The sequence below is a fragment of the Suncus etruscus genome, chromosome 5, assembly GCF_024139225.1.
Source record: "Suncus etruscus isolate mSunEtr1 chromosome 5, mSunEtr1.pri.cur, whole genome shotgun sequence".
NCBI lineage: Eukaryota > Metazoa > Chordata > Mammalia > Eulipotyphla > Soricidae > Suncus > Suncus etruscus.
The window spans coordinates 7,074,315-7,097,987 of record NC_064852.1 but is presented as its reverse complement, the minus strand read 5'-3'; the positions used below and the strand labels follow the sequence as shown (position 1 = coordinate 7,097,987).

Sequence of the window (23,673 nt, the reverse complement as noted above, 5' to 3'; positions counted from 1 at the left end):
AGGATAACTTCTCATTTGCATCCTTAATAGGCCATTTTTCAAAGTGTGTTGCAATTGCAGTTGATTTTCAGAGTCCTTGGTTTTGTTTTCTTTTTTGTCCTGTTTATCTACATTTAAATGAGTTGCTAGAGCTCAAAACATAATCACACTGTTTAAATCTTATTTGAGACTTTCAGAGACAGTTCCTGGTAGGGAAAGTACAATCTTCTTGTCTTACAGATCTGGAGACTAAAAGATAAACTTGAAGTCTCTCATCCAAAGGGAAGGATTGTTGCCATAATTATCACTCAGTTATTTTATTTAATAAATACATAGAATAACTAAAATGTAAGACATTTTCCCCAAACATTTATGTATATTAATGTTAATTGTAATTATAATATAATTAATATATGTTTAGCCTTCATAACTCTGAGAAAGGAAGTCTCAATTTACCCTTGGCCACAATTCCATCTGTCCCCATTGAATTAAACATAACTTGTCCCAAAACCCTGACTAATACTTTAAACATTCTAACTGAATCTTAGAATTTTGCCCCACCAAGGAGAAGTTAAATAGGCAATGCCTAAGGCATATGGCCCAACCCCAAGGATCCAAATCAACTAAATTATTTTGTAGGATCCATGCATTATTTTTTAACATTTTTATCAATTGATAAGGAATGCAAGGAGCCTTTTAAGGCCTGCTCACTCAGTGTTCCTATAATCCTCCCAAACAAAACAAAACAAAAAGAGCCATTTTAAACTAAGTCCTATATTTTACCCCATAAGGGGAGTTCTTTTTCCTTCTCCATTACTTTCCAGTAAACTTTTCTAGAGTCTAACTCTAAACTTGTTAAAGCTGACCAGTTAAAATTGCAGCCTATGACTAAAGTTGCAATCCCATTTATTACTAAGAAGTCACTATTCCTATTAAAACTAAGAACATACTATGTCAAAATATCAAAAGTTACACACTGAAATTCAAAATTAAAAAGTTATACCCCAAATCAAAAAGTCACCTCTTTTCCAGACTCAACGAACTAAGTCTATTACTATTTCATATTTTCAGTCTTGAAAATACTGAAAAACCTGAGAACCATGGAAGACCACAGAAAACCACTGTCACCACACCTGCATCCACTCTATAGAAAAATACTGTTTTTCCTATTTTACAGATGAGAAGGCTCAGGCATAGGGACAATATGCAATTTGCTCAAGATTACAGAGCAAGAAAGGGATGAGCTGTCACACTTAGGTTCACGACTTTACCTTATGAGAATCTGGGAAATGTAAACATGTGTGGGCCTAGTTTTGTATTGCACTCTTCACAACTGTTCTTATGTAGAAGATAATGATTGAAAGTTTAGAGATGAGGAAAATGAAGGTCAGAGAATCAGAATCCAAGTCTATTGATTTTTCTTTGAGACAGGAGAATGGCCAGTGTAAATATGGTATAGAATATACTGACCAAGATGAGAATGAAATAAAAAAAATCTTTGGGCCCAGAGAGATAGCACAGAGGTGTTTGCCTTGCAAGCAGCGGATCCAGGACCAAAGGTGGTTGGTTTGAATCCCGATGTCCCATATGGTCCCCCGTGCCTGCCAGGAGCTATTTCTGAGCAGACAGCCAGAAGTAGCCCCTGATCACCGCCGGGTGTGGCCCAAAAACCAAAAAAACAAAACAAAACAAAACAAAATCTTCACTTCTCTTGAAAGAAATATTCCCTTGCTCATATATTGCAAAACTTAACACTTCAATATGCTGTAAATTCCTTAAAGGATTATAACTAGTAACTATTACTTATGACTAGTAACTACTGTACCCTTTCCTAAGAGGTCAGCAGCGTGCACTCCACCACTTCACAATTGATCCCACTCCACCATAGATCAGCTCTCACCTTTGGTCATATCTTTCTTATATAATCTTTACCATGCTGGGATGCATAGTGCACTTTAACACTGTAGTTTATTTGTTATAGATGTGACACACCTCATAAAATGGGAAAAACAAAAACCAGGACAATCCAAGATGGAAGGCCTTTTGACCAATGGATAGATGCCTTCCAGTCCCCATTACACGATAATTACAATAACATTAGCAAAGTAAAATTATACTTATGCCATCATTATTTATAATTGCATAGTGACCCATCAGGAAATGACCAAATATAATTAGAACTTGAATGGCACCTAGACTTTGGAAATAAATATTCCCAACTCAATCCTTTTCTCTGAAATAACATGAATACTCTTTTACTAATCTATTCTATTTCTAAAATGATGATAACCTTGAATGGTGTATTGAAATAGTACTATTATCTCTGGAGTATGCTCATGCTCAGACTCCTTGAATGAGTACTGCTTTTAATAAAGTGCTTTTCTTATTCAGAAAAAAATGCTATTTTTCTTTAGGTTAGGCCTGCGCTTTTATTCCTAAGTGTATACTATTCTGAAATCAACCTTTATTTCCCCAGCTCACATTTGAATTCTTTCTTCTATGAGTCAAACAGACCTGGTCCCTGAAAGAAGATTTTATCTGCAATAGCCCTGAGCAGGGGCATTTCCTACAATACCTTGACCGCTTGCTGCCAGCGTGTTATGAAAATGGTGAGTTTCTTTGTGGAAAACCATGAATGCTGCTACTGTGGTGGTTCTTATCACTGTTGTTATTTGCACCAGAAGGACAACAACGCCTCTCCCCAAGTACACTGGGAGAAAAATAACAATGCTCAGAATGCATCTGATTCTGTATTCAAGCCTTAGATGTGAGTGCATGCATAATTTAAACAACACTGCCCTCCAGTCACTTAAGCTTAGCAGAGACTGCTATAAATTCAGGTCTGCGCACACTAATTTATTTCTTATTTATTTTTCTGATACATATCTAGGGCCTCCAGCGAAATGCTCTTACCTGCTCTAACCTGCTTGAACAGCACCTGCAGCCCCAAGAGTAGCAGGGCCAGGGTGGGGACCCTGAAATAACACCCTGAAGGGAAAACTGGACTCCACAGACTGGAACTAGGCAGGCCAAAATGAATTTGTGTTAAACTGAGAGTAAACCATTATAAGCTCACTCCCCGTTCCCATTTTTCCTAAGGTGGAGAAGTCTGTGAAATATTTTACTCTGCTGTTCTGCCCTTAGGAGGAACTCAATATTCAATATCCTTGCAGGAACATGGGGCTATTTTCTGGGGTCATTAAAATGTCAAACAATAAGAACATTTTCTAATATAAATATATTGTCAGAGGGCCCATGGGGATAGTCTGAGGGTTAAAGTCCATACCTTACCAAACCCAGTTGAACTCTTGGCATAGTGGTTTCCCCAAGCATGATTAGAAATAGCTCCAGATACCTTCCAACACCTGAGGAATGAACCTTGTGATGCACAGCACCACAGGGACCCCAGAAGCATGTACATCCTTGGGTCCTTACATTGTACCATGAGTCCTGTTGGCTGTGATTTACTATGGGGCACAGTGGCCTCTTGAGCACTCTTTGGGAAACCCCTTTTCATGTTCACATTCAAAAGTCCTTTTTGGAGGGAATGAAGGAAAGAAAAAATATTGCCTATCCTGGCAAGGTCACTGAAGCTTAAAATTTATGTTCTAGGCTATGGGTAGCAGAAGGGCCACGACTAAATTCTTCAAGAGGGTGAAATAGATGCATTGGAAAGTCCCTGGGGATGCTTGTCTGGAGATTTCAAACTGCAAAGAAAAAAAGTGAGCCATTCTTGGCCACTCAGTCAAGTTGGTCCTAAGACACCCTCATGTGGAATGTCAGCCTCATTTTCCACCAGGGGTGAGTCCTTAGTCTGAATGAGAACTTGGGCTTTGCATGTTCTGTCCTTTACCTTCGATTCACTCCATTCCATCAATTATCCATCCCTAGTGGGCAATTGAACACAGAAAGACTACATACGCACATACTTGAGGAAGAGCAAAACACAAAGGCACCACTCTGACATGTGGATTTTTTTTTTTTTGAGCAGAAAGCAATAATGATCATGCACACTTAGGAAAAGCATTTTTCTATTATTTCCTTAATTGCCAAAAAAAAAAACTTAGATGGGGGCAGTCCCCCCAAAAAGGATCACTTATTTCCTAAACTTTTTTCTCTGTCTCCCAGGGATTGAACCCCAGTTGACCATGTGCAAGGTAAGCATTTATCACTTGGGCTATCATTCCAGGCTCCCCATTTCCATTTCTTTTTATTCCAAGAAAAGCAAATAAGATCTAATTGTTTGCCTTTATTTATTTTTTTTTGTGGGTCACACCTGGCAGTGCTCAGGGGTTATTCCTGGCTCCAGGCTCAGAAATTGCTCCTGGTAGGCACGGGGGACCATATGGGATGCCGGGATTTAAACAGATAACCTCCTAAATGAAAGGCGAATGCCTTACCTCCATGCTATCTCTCCGGCCCCTGCCTTTATTTTTATACTCTTAAACTTTTATACTCTTTATTTTTATTTATTTTTATTTATTTTTTGGTTTTTGGGTCACACCAGGCACCGCTCAGGGGTTACTCCTGGTTCTACGCTCAGAAATCGCTCCTGACAGGCTCGGGGGACCATATGGGACGCTGGGATTCGAACCGATGACCTTCTGCATGAAAGGCAAACTCCTTACCCTCCATGCTATCTCTCCGGCCCCTATACTCTTTATTTTTTATACTTGGGGGGGGGGACTCCCAAGCAGACCCAGGGGTGCTCTTGAAGATACTCTACTAACTGACTCAGAGATGAATGCTAGGGCCCAGTGAAGCAGTACTGCTCAGATTCAGTAATACTTGAGGACATCAGTCAGCAGTGCTAGAGGGCTGCAGACTGTGTCAGGTCCTTGTGTTTGAAGGATGTGTACCTCTAATCCCCACACTATGTCCCCGTTCTTGAGCCTCCTTTTTTTTTCTGGGACTCCCATATGGATCTAATTATATTTGTTTTTCTCCGGTTAGTCTGTCTTACGTTTATTTAATGATTAGATTAAGCAAAACATCTAGAAATGAGGAAAAACAATGTTTTCCACTTCTGAGTGCTGACCTCAGCTCCATGCCTGGAGAAACTCAGTTAAAGAGCCTAGCTAAGCCCCTGCTTTTCAGCAACAAATCAATAGTTTCTTAGTGACACCTCCAAGGTTTGTGCTTCTATCTCTAAGCTACAGTGAACCAGGGTTGCGGGGAAGAAACAAGCAGTGTAGACTTCAGCAGAAAAAAACGCCTGCCTCTAGGATGTAGTCATTATTATTAATCAATGACTTATTTTTCATCTTCCCTTCGTTTTTTTCTGACACCAAATAGAAAGTTATGTTCTTGCCTGTGGCCTTTTGAGTGAAAACATCGGAGCAGAAAGGTCATTCTTTTGAAGGTCAGGTTCAGCCTATAGTCCTTGACCTTTGCTCTGCCTCTCCCTGCTGCCTTGAGGAAGTGACTAGACCTTGAAGCCAGACACTCACCCACAGAACATGAAGATGGTGCTAGAGGTGGCATCATAGGGTAGAGGGAGTGTCTGCTGCAGACACAACTGCTCGCAGCCCCCATTGAAGCCATCTGAACAGTCAATGCCCTTGGAGTGGTCATAGCAGCCAGAGCCATCCTTCATAGGTCGAAGCTCCTCAGGGCACTGCATGGAGAGAGAACAAGAAGGTGGTTATGGCTCAGAGAGTGGGAGAAACTATCACAGCCTCACTGCCTACCTTTTGTAAAGGGTCTTGTGCTATGTACTGCAATCAAATCTGGACAAAGAAAGTCCTGTTGGAGGCTAGAGAAATATTTTAGGGGTAGAGGCACATGTCTTGCCTCTTATCCCTCCCCCCAAGGCCCTAAGTTTTTTGTGAAATATTAATCACACCTAGATCACAAGGTTGCCCCCATCCTGGTAGGTGGGGACCTAAAGGATAAAGAAAAGGGCCTGGATGGGGGGAAGAGAGCAAAAAGAGGGAGAAAACCAGAGGAGAGCATCAGAGAAGCTGCTTGGAATCAACTTAGCATAGATAGAAGCAATGTGAGAAAAAGCATATGGCAGACAAGGTCTTGGAATAAAGCTGGCTGACTCTGATGAAACTTTAATTGAATGTTTATGAATTAATTTCTCCAAAGTTACCCTGCATTCATCAGACCTATTGGTCAAAGGTCCGAAGGAAGGCCCTCTCCCAATGTGAGGACATTAGACATTATATTTTATATTAAATCAACATGCATGTGACTGAGAGTTTGATACCCAGCATCACATGATTTCTTCTCACTGCAGGGATTGCCTACCACTGCATCCTCATGTCCATATATTGGATCACTGGTTCAGTGAGCCAAGAAACACTGGAGGGTCTCTGGCATCTCCTGAGCAATGCTCTTTTACCACTCACCTCTGCAATAAAAAGCCTGCTTGTCCAACTCATATCTGTGTGACTTTGAATCAAGTTCTTTACCTTTACCAATATCAACATTTGCCTCCTAGTATTGAAAGGACAGGGACTATGGGCAATGGTTTTAACACCATGTAGCTCATCACCCATAGAGGAACCATTATCTACTATTAATATTAACGTTGAGACATCAACAGCATGATTGCATTTATAATTAGTATTCATGAGTATCTCTTGCAATAAATATTTCTTTTTTTTTTTTTTTTTTTTTTTTTTGTTTGTTTTTGGGTCACACCCGGCGGTGCTCAGGGATTACTCCTGGCTGTCTGCTCAGAAATAGCTCCTGGGAGGCACGGGGGACCATATGGGACACCGGGATTCGAACCAACCACCTTTGGTCCTGGATCGGCTGCTTGCAAGGCAAACACCGCTGTGCTATCTCTCCGGGCCCAATATTTCTTAAGAAAATATCCAGGTATCTATTTTAAAGAACTCCTATTAATGCGTTTAAAATCCCCTTGCCTTTCATTTCTTTAGGTTTTTTTTCTCACCTGCTGATATTTGGGATTTATTCCTGGCTTTGCACTCAGGAATCACTCCTGGCAGTACTCAAGATACCAGATGGAATGCTGGGATTGAATCCAGGTTGGCTGCATACGAGGCAAACTCCCCACATATCTCTCTCTCATCTTTCTGCCTTTCTGTCATGTGATCGAGGCCAAATCACTTTGAGTCTCAACCTTCTTACCTGTTAGGGGGCAGTGCAAATTCAAATATACCGCAATAAACCTAATCATGGGGTGCATTCCTTACTTTAGAATCTAAAACTCACTCAATGTGAGTCCTCCTCCTCCCTTTGTTGAAGGTGACCTTTGCTCTCCATCCTGGTGCTGAAGTGCAAGAGGATATACTGACATGCTCACAAAGGGAGCTTGCAAAGAGCCCCAAGCTGTCCCCTGGATTCCTCGCTAGCTTTCTTCATACCAAATAGTCACCAATATGAGATCCCCAAACCATCACTTCCTGGCGTAAATAAGTATATTTTATTGATTGAATCTTCCTAGCAGATAGTTAAATTTCCTGTAGGTAATTTTATCTTCTTTTCCCGATCTTGTATTCAACTTGCAGGTGACCAACTACACGCCTCAATGCCAACCTTTGAAGGCTCAGTCAAGTAGCCTTGCCACTGAACCTGCACCTGAGTGAGTGATTGCTCTTCCAAAGTAGGGACAACTGACTATTCCCCTCATTTTCTCTTCCGTCACTTGATGAGGCTGAGCTCATCTTCTGCAGTTCAGCACACAGAAAAAATGGTTCTGATGTTCTTTCATTCAGGGGAGAAAATGAAGCACTAAGATGTTCATCTCCACAACCTTGCTGGCATTTCTTGGCTGGCAAGATTAACGCCCCAAGCCCAGCCCTCCTCATCCATCAGCAGGTATCACAGATGGGCGTGCACTCTGCTTTGTCCTCTTCTCCTCTGCCCAGCTCCCCAGCCCCTTCCTGAGCCATCATCCCGAGCAACAGCAGTAACCAAACACACATGCAAAAATTACTTTATAAAAGCCACAAAAAAATAAACCCCCAAAGGTCAGCCCTCTTGGAAATTAAATTTTGTCTAAGAAGAATTCGCAATTACGAATGCACGAGAAAAGTTCTGCAAGACATTTGAGACTGGCGCCAGGAAGGGTGATGGAGAAAGGAGGTTATAAATGGCCTTTGTCAAGCAGCAGAAAGGTTATAAAACAGGCTACATTTTGTGCTTAAAAAGAAAAATCAATTTTCCATGTGAGTGAAGTGCTATACATATTAATATAAGCTCAGATGAGTTCTCTGCTTGTCTCTGACCAAATACCCTCTTATCGGTCATTGGACTGTTGGAGCCATTGACTACTACTGGAAGCTTGGTCTGTCTGTCTGTCTGTCTGCCTGCTTGTCTGACTGCCTGTTTGTCTGTCTGTCTGCCTGCAGAGACTTAGGAAAGAAAGGAGAAAAGACCTGTTGACATTCCCAGGTGATAGGAAGCTACTCAGACAGGGTAATTTTTCCAGTGCTAAAGATTCCTGACCAATCATGTTCATTAAAAAGTGATTGTTTTACAGCCAAGCATAATCTATATACTTTTCCTGTGTTCACTTAATTAATTTCTACAGCATATCTCTCAGGTGAAATGGTTGATCGAAAGATCTATCTCTACCCTAAGCTCTAGAACCTTTCAGTTTTGTAAATGGGATTAAATTAAAGCTCTTAATATGAGACTACCCTACATTAGTCAGATAGGTCTAGGTGCCATCCTAAAGATTCTAAGAGGTGAGAGGCACAAAGAGAGCGCATGGGCACAGAGAGAGCATGGGTACAGAGAGAGCATGGGTACAGAGAGAGCCTGGGCACAGAGGCAAGGTGCTCTCATAGAGGCAAGAGCAAAGAGGAGAATGTGGTGGGCAGCAACCCTCAGTAATTGGAGAGGCAAGGGATGACACTCCCTGGAGTATCTGGAAAGAGCTGGTGACATTTTGACTTTAGAATATGGCTTTCAGGGCCCGGAGAGATAGCACGGCGGCGTTTGCCTTGCAAGCAGCCGATCCAGGACCAAAGGTGGTTGGTTCGAATCCCGGTGTCCCATATGGTCCCTCGTGCCTGCCAGCAGCTATTTCTGAGCAGACAGCCAGGAGTAACCCCTGAGCAACACTGGGTGTGGCCCAAAAACAAAAAACAAACAAACAAACAAACAAACAAAAAAAGAATATGGCTTTCAGAACTGTGTGGAAATAAATATCCATGATGCTAAACCACTTACTTTGTGGTCATTTGGCATGGAAGTCATGAGAAACAAGTACTACATTTATACTCATTTATGGATATGGAGAGGGCCAGGACCTGGACTTTTCAGGTGTTCTGGTCCTAAAGTTCATAGTCAAATCCTAGGCAAGTCCCTTCTCTCTCCGTCTCTTTCTGATCTTCTTGAGGAGTTTTCAGAAAGTTGGAACACAGATAGATACAGAGTTCATCCAATGTCCTTATTCTGAATCTGAGAACCTGCAAAGGCAGGGCAAACATGACCCACATACTTTATCTTGAATACGGGTAAGGAATCCAGACTCTTCAATAGCATGTGGGTTCTCTGCCTACTAAAGATCAAATACTTGATGTTATTATTATTATTATTTTTGTTTTGTTTTGTTTTTTGGGCCACACCCAGTGTTGCTCAGGGGTTACTCCTGGTTGTCTGCTCAGAAAGAGCTCCTGGCAGGCACGGGGGACCATATGGGACACCAGGATTCGAACCAACCACCTTTGGTCCTGGATCGGCTGCTTGCAAGGCAAACACCGCTGTGCTAACTCTCCGGGCCCACTTGATGTTATTTTTAAAAATTAAATTCTCGTTGGTTTGCAAGACTACAGAATTTTTAAGGTAGATGTGCATAACTCACTGTGCATACAAGGTTCACCAGTAACTACCAAAGTTCGAGCAGCAACCCAACCTCTTGATCTTCTCACAACCCATTCCTCCAACCCCTTCCTTCTTTCCCTCAGTTCTCACTCTGTCTTGAAGTCAGTTTTGTTGCCCCTTTCCAGTTGTTTCTCTTTATCTTTCACATTTGAGTGAAATCAGACAGCCTTCTTTCTCATTTCCTTCTGCTATTTTATGGCTGAAAACAAACTTGCTGATCAGACTCTCTCATTTTTCTCCCCCAGTGTGATTTACAGATGGAATACAAAGACCCTGAAAGATGAAGAGACTCTGAGAACACAGCAGAGTTAATTGAAAGTGGAGGTTTAATTAAATCTGCAAAATCCATAAGCAAGGGAGAGACTGAATAAAAAAAGTAGGTTTACCTGTCACTACCCCAAGGAGTATCCTTCCCTCCAGCATATGCTTCATGCCCCTATCCCGAAGTGGGTGAGCACAATCTTGCTCAAGCATTCCCCTCATTTGAGAGTTCTTGTGATGGCTTCCCATTATGTATTGCTCTTCTTCTGACTCCCTGATCAAAATACAATGTTGACAGTAGATAACTCATTGGCTTGATTTCAACTGCATTCCACACTTTGTCTGATATAATATGGTTGCCTACAATTACATGACTGAACCACTTGCTTGGTATGCAGGATAATCAGGGTACTTGTGTATTATCTTTGGTTTGAATCCAGCATATAAATATGGAGCCTAGGGATGTGTTTCAATTGTAGAACAACTGCATCCTGTGCTACCTCCACTGTTCTGAGAAGAGAAAGACAGAGAGATGATATAGGCGGAGAGGAGGGAGCACTGAGGGCCAGTGAGTTTAATCCTTGGCACTGTCAACTTATCACCAAATCTCTAGCGAGGCTGGTATGACCTATAGTATACCACAATCAAGTGTGGAAACCCCAGTGCACTTTCATAATGACCATAAAGTTTCCATCAAAAAGTGTAATGAAAATTGGAGTGTGCAGTTGCGGCAGAATTTTTTATATCTTCTAGATAAGGGTCTCCAGCCTTTTTCATAGAACCTTAGAACTTGTATCATTTTGTTCAACCTCATATTTCTATACGCTTCTACAAATTGAAAAAATTTAAAAAAATATGGATGGGATCCAGGGGCCAAGTGATCTCAGGAGCAATGAGTAAAAGAAAAAAAAAGGGTCAAATCTAAACACCCAAGCCAAAGTCACAAAATAGACCTACTACATTAGTAGTCCAGGAGGATGCATACTGGGAACTATGGTGGAAGGAGTCAACATTGGTGGTGGGGGGCCGGCGAGGTGGCGCTAGAGGTAAGGTGTCTGCCTTGCAAGCTCTAGCCAAGGATCAGGACCGAAGTTCGATCCCACGGCATCCCATATGGTCCCCCCCCCCAGCATGTAGCCAGGAGTAACCCCTGAGCATCAAATGGGTGTGGCCTGAACCCCCCCAAAAAAACAAAACAAAAACGAAAAAACATTGTTGGTGGGAATGGCCCTAATTCACTATCATTATATGCCTGAAACATAACAGTGAAAGACTTGTTATTTACAACGGTCTCAATAAAAATTAAAAAAAAGAAAAGTATTTTCTATATCCACAGACAAAAAAGTATAATAAAGAAATAGTACAAAAGATGAAAGATTGTCTCATGTTCTGTCTCTCTCATCCCTTACACTAGTGAAACCTACCAAGTTATAAACAAGTCCCTGGAGAAGCACTCACCTTCCCTCCCATGACAAGGAACTGAAACATCTGGCCAGCAGTCCAGTTGGCCTGAGGTCAATCCACAGCATCTGAGCAACTTTGGAAAGGCATCCTGAGTTCTGGTCAAGCATGCTCAGTTGACAAGGGTGATCCTGCTGCCATCTTGATTATCAGAGTGTTAGACCTAGACCCCTGCAGTTTAAGCCACCTCCTGAACCTCTGACCTTGTCTAAGATTAAAAACAAAATCATCCAAAACCCTTCCTGTTTTGAGCAATTCAATGTGGAGATGAAATAGACTGAAATAGATAACGAATACAGTGAGATATATGAATCATGTATTTAGCACAATGCTCTAGCAAATGGCAAAGGCTGTTATGGATATTTTTAAGGCATGGAAAAATCTAGTCTTAAAGATAAGGAATTGAAGTGTATGTACAGCTATCAGAGAACTAGTTACAGAGATAATATGGAAAAAATGCAGTAAAACTTGAATGAGAAAAAGAAAACTGCACATTTGAGAGTTTGCTAAGGGACTGAGATGTCTTTGACACAAAGAAGAGACACAGTGAGGTCCCAGCTAACGGTGGGTCTGCTTGCCCATGTCCCACCACATACATGACCAAGATCTTGGACAAATCCTTGGGCTAAATTGGGTCTTAGTTCTTTAATTGTCTTTGGGTTTTGGGACCCTGTTTGCCTAGGCAAGCGCTTCATGGACTCAATTTTATGTGCAAAATGTGAATGCTCATAGCTCTTTGAGAGGCATTTCCAGGAAGGAGGACATCTGTGTGAAGCACAACAAAAACATCTGTCTCAAAACCTAACTTATAAAAATCAATAAATAGGGACCAGAGAGATAGCACAGCGGTGTTTGCCTTTCAATCAGCTGATCCAGGACCTAAGGTGGTTGGTTCGAATCCCAGTGTCCCATATGGTCCCCGTGCCTGCCAGGAGCTATTTCTGAGCAGACAGCCAGGAGTAACCCCTGAGCACCGCTGGGTGTGGCCCAAATACCAAAAAATAAAAAAAAATCAATAAATAAAGATTAATTAATGGAGAAATTAACAGATGTTGAGGCCACCCCCCCAAAAAAAACCTTAATAAAACCATTAACATTTTCTTTATCCTCTATATTATAAGTCTTTCATTGGCTCAGTCAAAGAACATTGATTGAATAAGGCTCTCAGATCTAATCAAATGTGTGTGGTGCTGAGATGGGGTAATAAACAGACAAACCTTTGTCCTCAAAGAGGAAACATGTAATGAACAGGAAAGATGTGTCTACTGCAAAGAGTAAAACATTATAAATTAAAAAAATTTAAAAAAGGTAATGTGATCAAAAGTGATTGTAAATGGGAATGAAGGAGATTCTAATGGAGCATCTGAGTTGAGCCAGAGTAAGAAGAGTTTTTTGGGGGGAATGTAAATGAAAAGGAAGGAACAGGAAAGAACAGCAAACTGGAAGCTATAAGGGATGGATAAAGGAAGGTCCTGCAATTGAAGCTCCAATAGAGAAACACAAGTAAGCACAAGGCCAGGTATAAACAGGAGACGGAAATTCAATTATTTGAGTGTGGACGGGGTGCCACACTATTTGTGGTTTGCAGTGTTTATTTTTCTAAGACAAATCAAAACAACATTCATTTACAAGATAAGGTGTTATAAGGTACAGATTCACACCTTTAATATGTATGTTTTCACTCCACACCTACTACTCAAAGTGTCTATATACCTCCCCTGTAGCTCACCTGGCCCTCCGCACACTTTCAATTCTCTATCTTCCTTTGGAAGCCTTGGTTTCGCAATCAGACACCAAGAACATGGTTTCATTTTCCTATCTGTTCTGTCAAAACCACATTTGACTGAAAGTATCTAGTACTTGTCTTTTCCCTTCTGACTTATTTTGCTTAGCTTACTCCCCACTAGTTCATTTGTGTTATCAGATATCATCTTTTCTTACAGCTGAGTAGGATTTCATTGTGTTTATATACCAGAATTTCTCCATTCACTCAACTGTTGTTGGGCATTTGGTTGTTTCCATATATTGATTCTGTAATATAGAACTGCAATGGATATCAATGTGAAAGTATATTTATATATATATTGGTTTGGGGTCCATGGTGTTCATGGCTTACTCCTTGCTCTGAGTTCAAGGATAACTCCTGGCAAATGAACTTAGGAAAGCATAAGGGTTGCTATGGGATAGAACCCAGGCTGACTGTATACAAGGAAAGTATCCTTCCCATTGTTCTATCACTCCAGCCCCATGTGCAGGGATTTTAAAATTATTGTTTTTTGAGTTTTGAGTCAGAGAATGTACACCACCCTTCCACCCTTCTCACTATGAACATTTCTGTAACCACAGTGTTTAAATAAGAATATTAAAAATAAAAATTTTGCTTTTTTGTTTTTGGATACTGAAAAGTAGATCATATGATAGATCTATTTTTTTAATACTTTGAGGAAACAGCATACTGTTTTCCATAAACTGTGGACCAAGTATGCAATATAGTCATGTATTACATATATTTTACATTTTGAGATATTGTAGATTCCCAGGTAGTTGAATATATCTTATAAGGAAGAGAGAGATCTTATGTATCCTTTGATCAGTTCCTTCTATGATTCAGTTTTAGAAAATGAGAGTAAAAATATGACAAACAGAATGCATACATTAATAATGAAGCTATTTCTTTGCTGCCAAAATTTCACCTACTTCCTTTATAAACACTCTCCATCTGACTTCCTTTCTCAGTGCCTGACAACCATAACTCTCCCATCTGTAAAGTTTGCCATTTCAGAAAGTAACATACATGAAATGAGAGAGTATGTTATTTTGGGTGGGAATCAGGTTTTTCATTCTCCACTCAGCATTACTCTCACATCCATTCAAGTTACTGCATGTAACAGAGACACTGGAGAATTTTAGTCTGTGATATAGTGAAGCCTCATCCCCCACCCATTCTTCCTAGGTAACTTGACCTTACCTGCAAGACCCTGCCCAATTCCTGGGAGGGGTCTTGGAAAAGGTAGATAAAGCCTTTGACCCAGGGGATTAGGGGCCACTCTTTTGGTCTTTGGCCAGCTTGGAGGTCAAAAGGAAGATGGCTGAAAGGAGTTAAGATGCAGAGCTAAGAATAGCAAGTGCTTGAAAGGTTATGATATAGGCCACACATGTGGTGGATAGGGCATGAATAAAGTTGATTCTTCCTGATGCCTGTCTCTGGATGAGTCTAATTCCACCGTTCACCTAAACCTGGGACCCACCAGCTGAATGGGGATTGCGGAGCCACATGGCCTGGGATGGCAGAGAAAAATCCCTCCATCCATCCATCCACCTCCATCCAGCTCCATCGTTAATTATTTAATTCTACAATATAGAAGTGTGTTACTCATTCTACTTTTAAAAAACAGTGGACTATTTCTACTTAGTGTCTATTAAAAATAAAAAAGCTGCTAGAAACATGCATGTACAGGGACTGTAGTGATAGGCAAGTGGGTAGGGTGTTTGCCTTCCATGTGGTCGAGCCAGGTTCTATTCCTGGCATCCCATGTTGTACCCCCAAGCACACCAAAAGTGATACTGAGTGCAAAGCCAAAAGTAACCTCTGAGCACCTCTGGTGTGGCCCCTCAAACCAAAAGCAAACAAACAAACAAAAAAAACCCAAACGTTTATAGAAAGGTTTTTGTGTCTCAACACAGTTTTTAATAGCCTAGGAGAAATGGCAAAGTATATAATTTCTGTGTCATATGATCAGTGCACATTTATATTTCTTTGTTTTGGGGGTCACATTCGGCCATTCTCAGGGTTTACTCCTGGTTCTTAGCTCACTTCTGTTCAGCTCTGGGGAATATATGGGCTGCTGGGGATCAAACCCCGCTCAGCCAAGTGCAAGACCCAAACTGTTATTGTATCATCTGGCCCCATAATCTCTCTATTTTTAACTTTTCTAGGTTATATCTTTGTTTATTCATTTATTTATTTGGTAGTAGCTGTAATATTTCAAATATTTTCAGCTGACTTATGAAGACCCAGTTTCTCTACATCCTCATCAAATTTGATTTCTCTCTCGTATCTTTGTACATATGTAAATATATATTTAAATCTATCCCAATAGGCTGGTAGCTTTGTCTTACAGGGTTTTTAACTTGCTATTACTTAATAGTCAATGATGCTGAATATTTTGTGTCTATTTTCCATTTTACATGCTTAGTGTGCTGTATTTTGCCCATATCCAATGGATTAGTTTTTATAATTCAGTTTTGAGAGTTCTTCTAGATCTCTGTTAGATATGTGCTTTGCAAATATTTTCTTTCCCACTTGGTAACTTGTCTTCTCATCTTCTTCAAATGTGCTTTCACAGAGCAAGTGTTTTTAATTTTGATGAAATCCAACTTATCATTTTCTTTTCTGCGGATTCATACGTTTGAAATGTAAGAACTCTTTGCCAGAGCCAATTCTCAAAGGTTTTTTCCCCATCTCTAAGGGTTTTCTAGAAGTGCTATAGCTTTATGCTCTGCAATTAATTCTGTGATAATTTTGAGTTAATTTTTGTATGAGGTGTGAGACAGACATTGAAATTTGTTTTATTTTTATCTACAAGCGTGTGATTGTTCTACATCTTTGTTTGAAATTTCCCTTTATTTTAAAATTGCTTTGGTGCCTTTGTAAAAAGAAATGGAATTTATTTATATGGTGATTTGGGGATTTTCTATTCTATACAATTGATCTATATTTCTGTCCTTCCATTAACCTCGCAGTCTTGATTACTTTAATAGTAGAACTAAAATCAAACTAGACCGTCTTCTTTCTTGTTCTTTTTATTTATTTTTTATTATGTTTAAATTTTAATGCTCTGTTCTGGAAATTGAACATCATATTTGCAAAATATGTAATCCACTACTGAGTTAGAAACATGTTCCTCTATTTGTGGTGGACACAAATAGGAGGAATCACTTCTCTTTTGTGCTTGGGGATCACTCCAAGCAGTGCTTATGAGTCCAAATAAATGATGGTAAAGTATCAAAATACAGTCAGCTACCTGCCAGTTAAGGTACTGCAAATACCTTAATCTCTTTACTATCAACCTCTTTACTTTCCTTTCTGTTAAAGACATTTTTGACAAACCTAATTACTTTGTTCTTTCATGTGTTTACCAAGGAATTCTAATCAATACCTATTAAAAACATTGAGGTTTCAATAGAAGTTGCTTTAACATTTTGTATTTGAGAATGTATAACTTTACATGTATAACTTTACTCTTTTTATTTATTATTATTATTACTATTACTATTATTATTATTATAATTATTATTATTATTTGGTTTATGGGCCGCACCCGGTGATGCTCAGAAGTTACTCTTGGCTATGCACTCAGAAATCACTCCTGGCTTTGGGGGACCATATGGGATGCTGGGGATCGAATCAAGGTCTTTCCTGGATCAGCTGCATGAAAGGCAGACTCCCTATTGCTGTGCCACCGCTCCGGCCCCATTTTTTTTTTTAATCAATTGATTAGGTCAGGTAGGATTTTTCTCCTCTGGTCTGTTATTATATTGATATATTTTTTTTTGGGGGGGCCCACACCCGGCGGTACTCAGGAGTTACTCCTGGCTGTCTGCTCAGAATTAGCTCCTGGCAGGCATGGGGGACCATATGGGACACCAGGATTCGAACCAACCACCTTTGGTCCTGGATAGGCTGCTTGCAAGGCAAACACCGCTGTGCTCTCTCTCCAGGCCCATATATTGATATACTTTTAACTACTGAATTAATCTTGCATCTCTAGAATAAAGCCCCATTAGTCTTGGTGACTGACTCTTTTTTGCATATTGTTGAATTTAGTTAAGGATTTGTGGAAAATATATATATGAAAGATTTTAGTCTTTTTCAGTGTTTCTCTGGTTTTGTACTGCCTTTGATTTAAATATCAGATCAGAATAATGCTACTGTTATAAAAATGAATTAGGGAGTAATTTTCTCTTGTTATTTTTTCCCTAAAGGTATATTTGTAAAAAAAAAAATTGATATACTTTTTCAATAAGACTTTTAAGTCTTATTTATTTTTAAAGGGGTAGCATGGAAGTTACAATTTCTTTAATAGTTATAAGATTATTCAAATGGCTATTTCCTCTAGATTTTGAAAAATATGCATGTCAAACTATTTATAACAATCTTTTATTAATTTCTTTATGTATATCTGGAATGATATTCTATGTTTTATTCCTTATGGAAAATCAGGATAGTTCCCTGAGTAAAGTAGGCAAGAATAGAATAATTTGAGGACAGAAAATGTATGCCCAGACAGAATAGAACACTAAATGCTAGGTGTTGCGAAGTGTACCCTTTCCTTAAAAGAAGCTCTTTAAGTGAGCTTGCAAAACTTAAGATTTCAAGAACATCCAAGTGATCAAAGAAAGTTAAAGAATTCAAAGCTACAGGGAATTCAAGGCTATGATTTCCCTTAGCTCTTGCCTGTCCATGGAGCTTTGTATAAATTCCTTCAAATCTGAATGATAATCTAGCATGAGAGAGTGTTCTTTATGAGGTGTTTATTTGGTTGAGTTGTTGTACAACATTCTTTCATATTCTTCCAGCTCTTAGAATGTCACTTGAGTATGGCACTCACTCATTCTGCATCTGTTTTTCCTCTATTAGATTAAGAAAAGTTAAGATCATACAGCAATTCATCATCACAAGTTGACTTCTATTGAGTTATTGTCCGATACTTCTATTTGCCATTTCTTTAAGTTTTATTGGACCAAGTAATATAAAATAAACTTGTTTTATGCCTGCCAAGGGAACATGCTAGGGGGTGGGAGGGAACTTGGGGATACTGGTGGAATAAAGACCACACTGGTGGTGAAATTGGTGTTGGAACACTGCATGCCTGAAACAGCTGTATTATGGACAAGATTGTAAATCATAGTCATAATACACATTTCTAAAATAAAAAAGAACAGAACACTTTCAAGACAGCAAAGCCTAGGCAATAGTAAAGTGGGAAAAACCATTGTTGCAAGCCAGCCCTTGATGGGGCTGACTCATGGAGGGATGGAGGATGAGGTCTTTCTCCTCCAGCTCGGAGTACGCGCGTCTGCCACCCTGTTCAGCGGCGATTTTGAGGTGAATGCGGCGAGTATAAATTTGTTAACAGCCAGTCAGGCTTCAGAAGATATCAGCTTTATTCAGTGGACATGGCTGAAGCCAAAAGCCCCAGAATCAGCCCTGGAAAAAAGCCCCTACCTTGCACAGACTTTTGCTTTTATATATCCGAATCAGGTACCACCCTAGGGTGGGAGCAGAATGCCAGGTCACACCCTAGGGTAGGGCACAATCACTGATCAGAGTAGGATCAGTAACATAATAATCCCATGGAAATGTTTACCTACACAACAAACCATGACTTGAAGAGTATACTTTAAAGGCACTTGCTAACTGTGTTTCACCCTAGGACCAAACCTATGGAAATGTCCCTGTCCTTGTTCTTAATGTACCTGCTAAGGGTTCTTAAAGTACCTGTTAATAAAACAATGACTCAAGAATCTGGAGCTCAGGAGCAAGGGTGTGGGAACCGAAATCTTGCTGTACAAATGGCTGATTTATCCCCTTATTTTGGCTGCTCATGCCAATTTGCAACCTGGATATATCCGAGTGTCTGTCTCACTCTCTGTGACCAAACTTGCTAAGAGATGTCAAAGGTGCCAATCTAATTGACTTTATTGTGGAAAATCACCACAATTCCTGTACTGGTAACTTGTCTCTTCTCTGTTCTTTATTATCAGCACTGCTAGGATTATTATTATCTTGAAAATTTCAAATATTTTTTTTTGTGGTTTTTGGGTCACACCCGGTAGTGCTCAGGGGTTATTCCTGGCTCCAGGCTCAGAAATTGGTCCTGGCAGGCACGGGGGACCATATGGGACACCAGGATTCGAACCGATGACCTTACCTCCATGCTATCTCTCCGGCCCCAATTTCAAATATTTTTGTTTCAATATTTTTGATCTAGTTTATTCTTTTTTTTTGTTTGTTTGTTTTGTTTTGTTTTTTTTGGGCCACATCCATTTGATGCTCAGGGGTTACTCCTGGCTAAGCACTCAGAAAACACCCCTGGCTTGGGGGGACCATATGGGATGCCGGAGGATCAAACCGAGGTCCTTCCTTGGCTAGCGCTTGCAAGGCAGACACCTTACCTCTAGTGCCACCTCACCGGCCCCAGTTTATTCTATTTTTAATTGCCTTGATTCTCTTTCTCTTTCTTTTTTTTCTTTTTTCTTTTTTTTGTTTTTGGGCCACACCCAGTGGTGCTCAGGGGTTACTCCTGGCTGTCTGCTCAGAAATGCTCCTGGCAGGCACGGGGGACCATATAGGACACTGGGATTCGAACCAACTACCTTTGGTCCTGGATGGGCTGCTTGCAAGGCAAACACCACTGTGCTATCTCTCCAGGCCCCTCTTTCTTTTTCTTATTTTGTTCTCTTTTTAGTAAGTTCTTGAGATGGGAGCTTATATGTTTTTATTTAAAATGTCTAGTTTCTGATGTATTTATTTTTGACTATAAATTTTCCTCTAATATAAAGAGAACAAGCAGTGTTGGCGGGGGTGTGGAGAGAAAGAAACTCTTATCCACTGCTGGTGGGAATGCTGTCTAGTTCAACCTTTATGGAAAGCAATATGGAGATTCCTTCAAAAGCTGGAAATCGAGCTCCCATACGATCCAGCTATACCACTCCTAGGAATATACCCTAGGAACACAAAGATACAATACAAAAATCCCTTCCTTACACCTATATTCATTGCAGCACTATTTACCATAGCAAGACTCTGGAAACAACCAAGATGCCCTTCAACAGACGAATGGCTAAAGAAACTGTGGTACATATACACAATGGAATATTATGCAGCTGTCAGGAGAGATGAAGTCATGAAATTTTCCTATACATGGATGTACATGGAATCTATTATGCTGAGTGAAATAAGTCAGAGAGAGAGAGAGAGAGAAAAACACAGAATGGTCTCACTCATCTATGGATTTTAAGAAAAATGAAAGATATTTTTGCAATAATAATTTTCAGACACAAAAGAGTGAAGGGCTGGAAGTTATAGCTCACCTCATGAAGCTCACCACAAACAGGGATGAGTTTTGTTAGAGAAATAACTACATTTTGAACTATCCTAATAGTGAGAACGTATGAAAGAAATAGAAAGCCTGTCTAGAGTATAGGTGGGGGTTGGATGAGGAGCAGGGAGACTTGGGACATTGGTGATGGGAATATTGCACTGGTGATGGGTGGTGTTTTTTGTTTTGTTTTGTTTTGTTTTTGGGCCACACCCGGCATTGCTCAGGGGTTACTCCTGGCTGTCTGCTCAGAAATAGCTCCTGGCAGGCACGGGGGACTGTATGGGACACTGGGATTCGAACCAACCACCTTTGGTCCTGGATCGGCTGCTTGCAAGGCAAATGCCCCTGTGCTATCTCTCCGGGCCCATGGGTGGTGTTCTTTACATGACTGAAAACCAAACAACACAATCATGTATGTAATCAAGGTGTTTAAATAAAAAACATATAATAACAAATATAAAAATAAAGATGAAAAATGATGTATTACTTTTATGTGTGGGACAAAATATAGTTATGTCCTACAAATTTTTATTAGACTATTTTTATTTCATCCAGATCAGTATAATTTTTCATTTCCTCTTTGACCCATCCATTGTTTAGAATTGTTTTCTGTCCTATGTAGAGATGTTTGTTATCTATTATAGCCTTCTCATTTAATATTTTGTTTTGTTTGTTTTGTTTTGGGAACACACCCAACAGCACTCAGAGGTTTCATCTGGTTCTGCACTCAAAACAAACTCAGAAAGCATTTTGTTAAATTCTATTGCTAGTTCCCCTTTAAAATTTTGAGACATCTTCATAATGTATCCCTTAGTGGTTCTACCATTTGATGTTCTCACCCATATCGGAGAAAGATTTCTGTTTATTTATATGATTTCCATTCTATCTTTTATAAATTATTTTATAGGGGATCATATACATTCTTCCTGATGTGACTTGATTTTACTTTGTAGTATTAATTTTCATTTCCTTAGATATTGGTGACATTGAGAAACTTTTAATAAACTTGCTGATTATTTGTATGTCTTTAAAAAATCACTCCTACCAAAATAATAATAATAATAATAATGATAATAATCATGTATGGGACTCAGGAACATTGAGTGGAAATCAAAAATGGTCAGACCTTAATACCCAAGTTAAAGTTCACAACATTAGAATCAAGAGGCCCTATCTACAGCAAGCTGTACACAAAAGCGACATACACTAGTAGTCCAGGGAGCTAAGAATGGTGGTCTGGAATGCATGCTGAGAATTACGGCAGAGGGAATTCAACAGTGGTGGTGGGAATGACCCTAATTCACTGTCACTATGAACCAGAAATAAAACTGTGAAAGACTTATCAATCACATTGGTCTCAATAAAATTTTTTTTTTTTTTTTGTGGTTTTTGGGTCACACCCGGCAGTGCTCAGGGGTTATTTCTGGCTCCAGGCTCAGAAATTGCTCCTGGCAGGCACGGGGGACCATATGGGGCGCCGGGATTCGAACCGATGACCTCCTGCATGAAAGGCAAACGCCTTACCTCCACGCTATCTCTCCGGCCCCGGTCTCAATAAAATTTTTAAAAAAGAAAAAGAAATCACTCTTGGCAGGCTCAGGGGACCAAATGTGATGCCAGGAATTGAACACCCCTACTCCACCCCCTCACCCCCTCCTCCCTACTCTACCCCCACCAACTCCCCACCCCTCATCCCACCTACCACATACATACAAGGCTAATAATGTCCTACCCACTGTGCTATTGCTCCAGCTCCTAACTTAACTATTGTGGCTGAAGAATGCCCTCTGTATGATTTGAATTCGTTAAATTTATTAACTTAATTTTTTCTGATATGGAGTCTACACTTTGGTGTGCTTGGGAACTATCCCTCAGTTCTGTGTTTCAGGGGTTGCTCCTGACGGTTTTCAGGCATAACCAAAATATGCCTGCCTGCATCCTTGTGTTCCAACATTTTGAGGTATTACTGGCTCTAAAGCAATTTTTAACAACCAATAAATTTATGGCCAGTCTTCACATGAATTCCATAGGCAGTGAAAAAGAATGTGCATTCAGCTATAAAGTGATTCTGAAATGTTGGATAGGATTCTTTACTTGGTGATATTGAGTTACTGTTTTAATGGTGCTAATTTTTGCTTCTATTCTATCAGTTGTCAAGGAATACAGAAGGTTTTATTTTGTTTTGTTTTGTTTTGTTTTGTTTTTTTGTGATTTTTGGGTCACACCCGGCAGTGCTCAGGGGTTATTCCTGGCTCCACGCTCAAAAATTGCTCCTGGCAGGCATGGGGGACCATATGGGACGCCGGGATTCGAACCGATGACCTCCTGCATGAAAAGCAAATGCCTTACCTCCATGCTATCTCTCCGGCCCCAATACAGAAGGTTTAATGTATAATTGTGGATTAGTGTTTTTCCTTTCAGTTATATTAGTTTTTGGTTTGCACATTCAGCTGTTCACATTATCTAGGACTTCTAGGTAAGCGATCTTTTCATTATTACATGCTGTATCTCTTGTAACATTCTTTGCCAAATGTTTACTTTATCTAATATTAATATAGCTACAGCTGTTTTTATTAGACTGTGTGCATATATGTATACTCTAATTACTTCACCCTGGTTAAATTGTATTGAAATGAATTTCTTGAAGATATCTTATAATTGCATGTTTCAAAGTCACTTAGCCAATTTCTGTCCTTTAATTCCTGTGTCTAGATTTCTTACATTCTGAAGTGATTATTGACATTTTAGAACTTACATCTGATGTTTTATTTTCTGCTATCTGATTTTCATTTCTCTGCTTCATGTTTTTCTTCCTGTGTTACTTGAATATTCCTTTTAGAATTCCATTTTGACTTATCCATAATTTGGAGTACATCTCTTTATATATAGTTTTCAAGTGGTTGCTATAGATATGCATAACTTATTACAGCCTACAGATGTTGTAATTTTACCTGCTTAAGTATGCAGAGAAGCCTTATTTTCTCCCATTTAAAATATAATCTTCTTAAATATTCCTCTAAACCCATGTTTAGATAACATCAGATAATGGTGTTCTAAA

At 39.8% G+C, this 23,673-nt stretch overlaps 1 protein-coding gene across 3 annotated transcripts in view; it reads right to left on the bottom strand.

Annotated features, from left to right (window-relative positions):
- ASTN2 (astrotactin 2) overlaps positions 1-23,673 on the bottom strand; it is a 1,116,661-nt gene that overhangs the window by 416,364 nt on the left and 676,624 nt on the right. For all 3 annotated transcript variants that reach the window (XM_049774120.1, XM_049774121.1, XM_049774122.1), the window contains one exon: positions 5,430-5,596. In XM_049774120.1, coding sequence (XP_049630077.1) covers positions 5,430-5,596 — 167 coding nt within the window. The remainder of the gene's footprint in view (positions 1-5,429; positions 5,597-23,673) is intronic.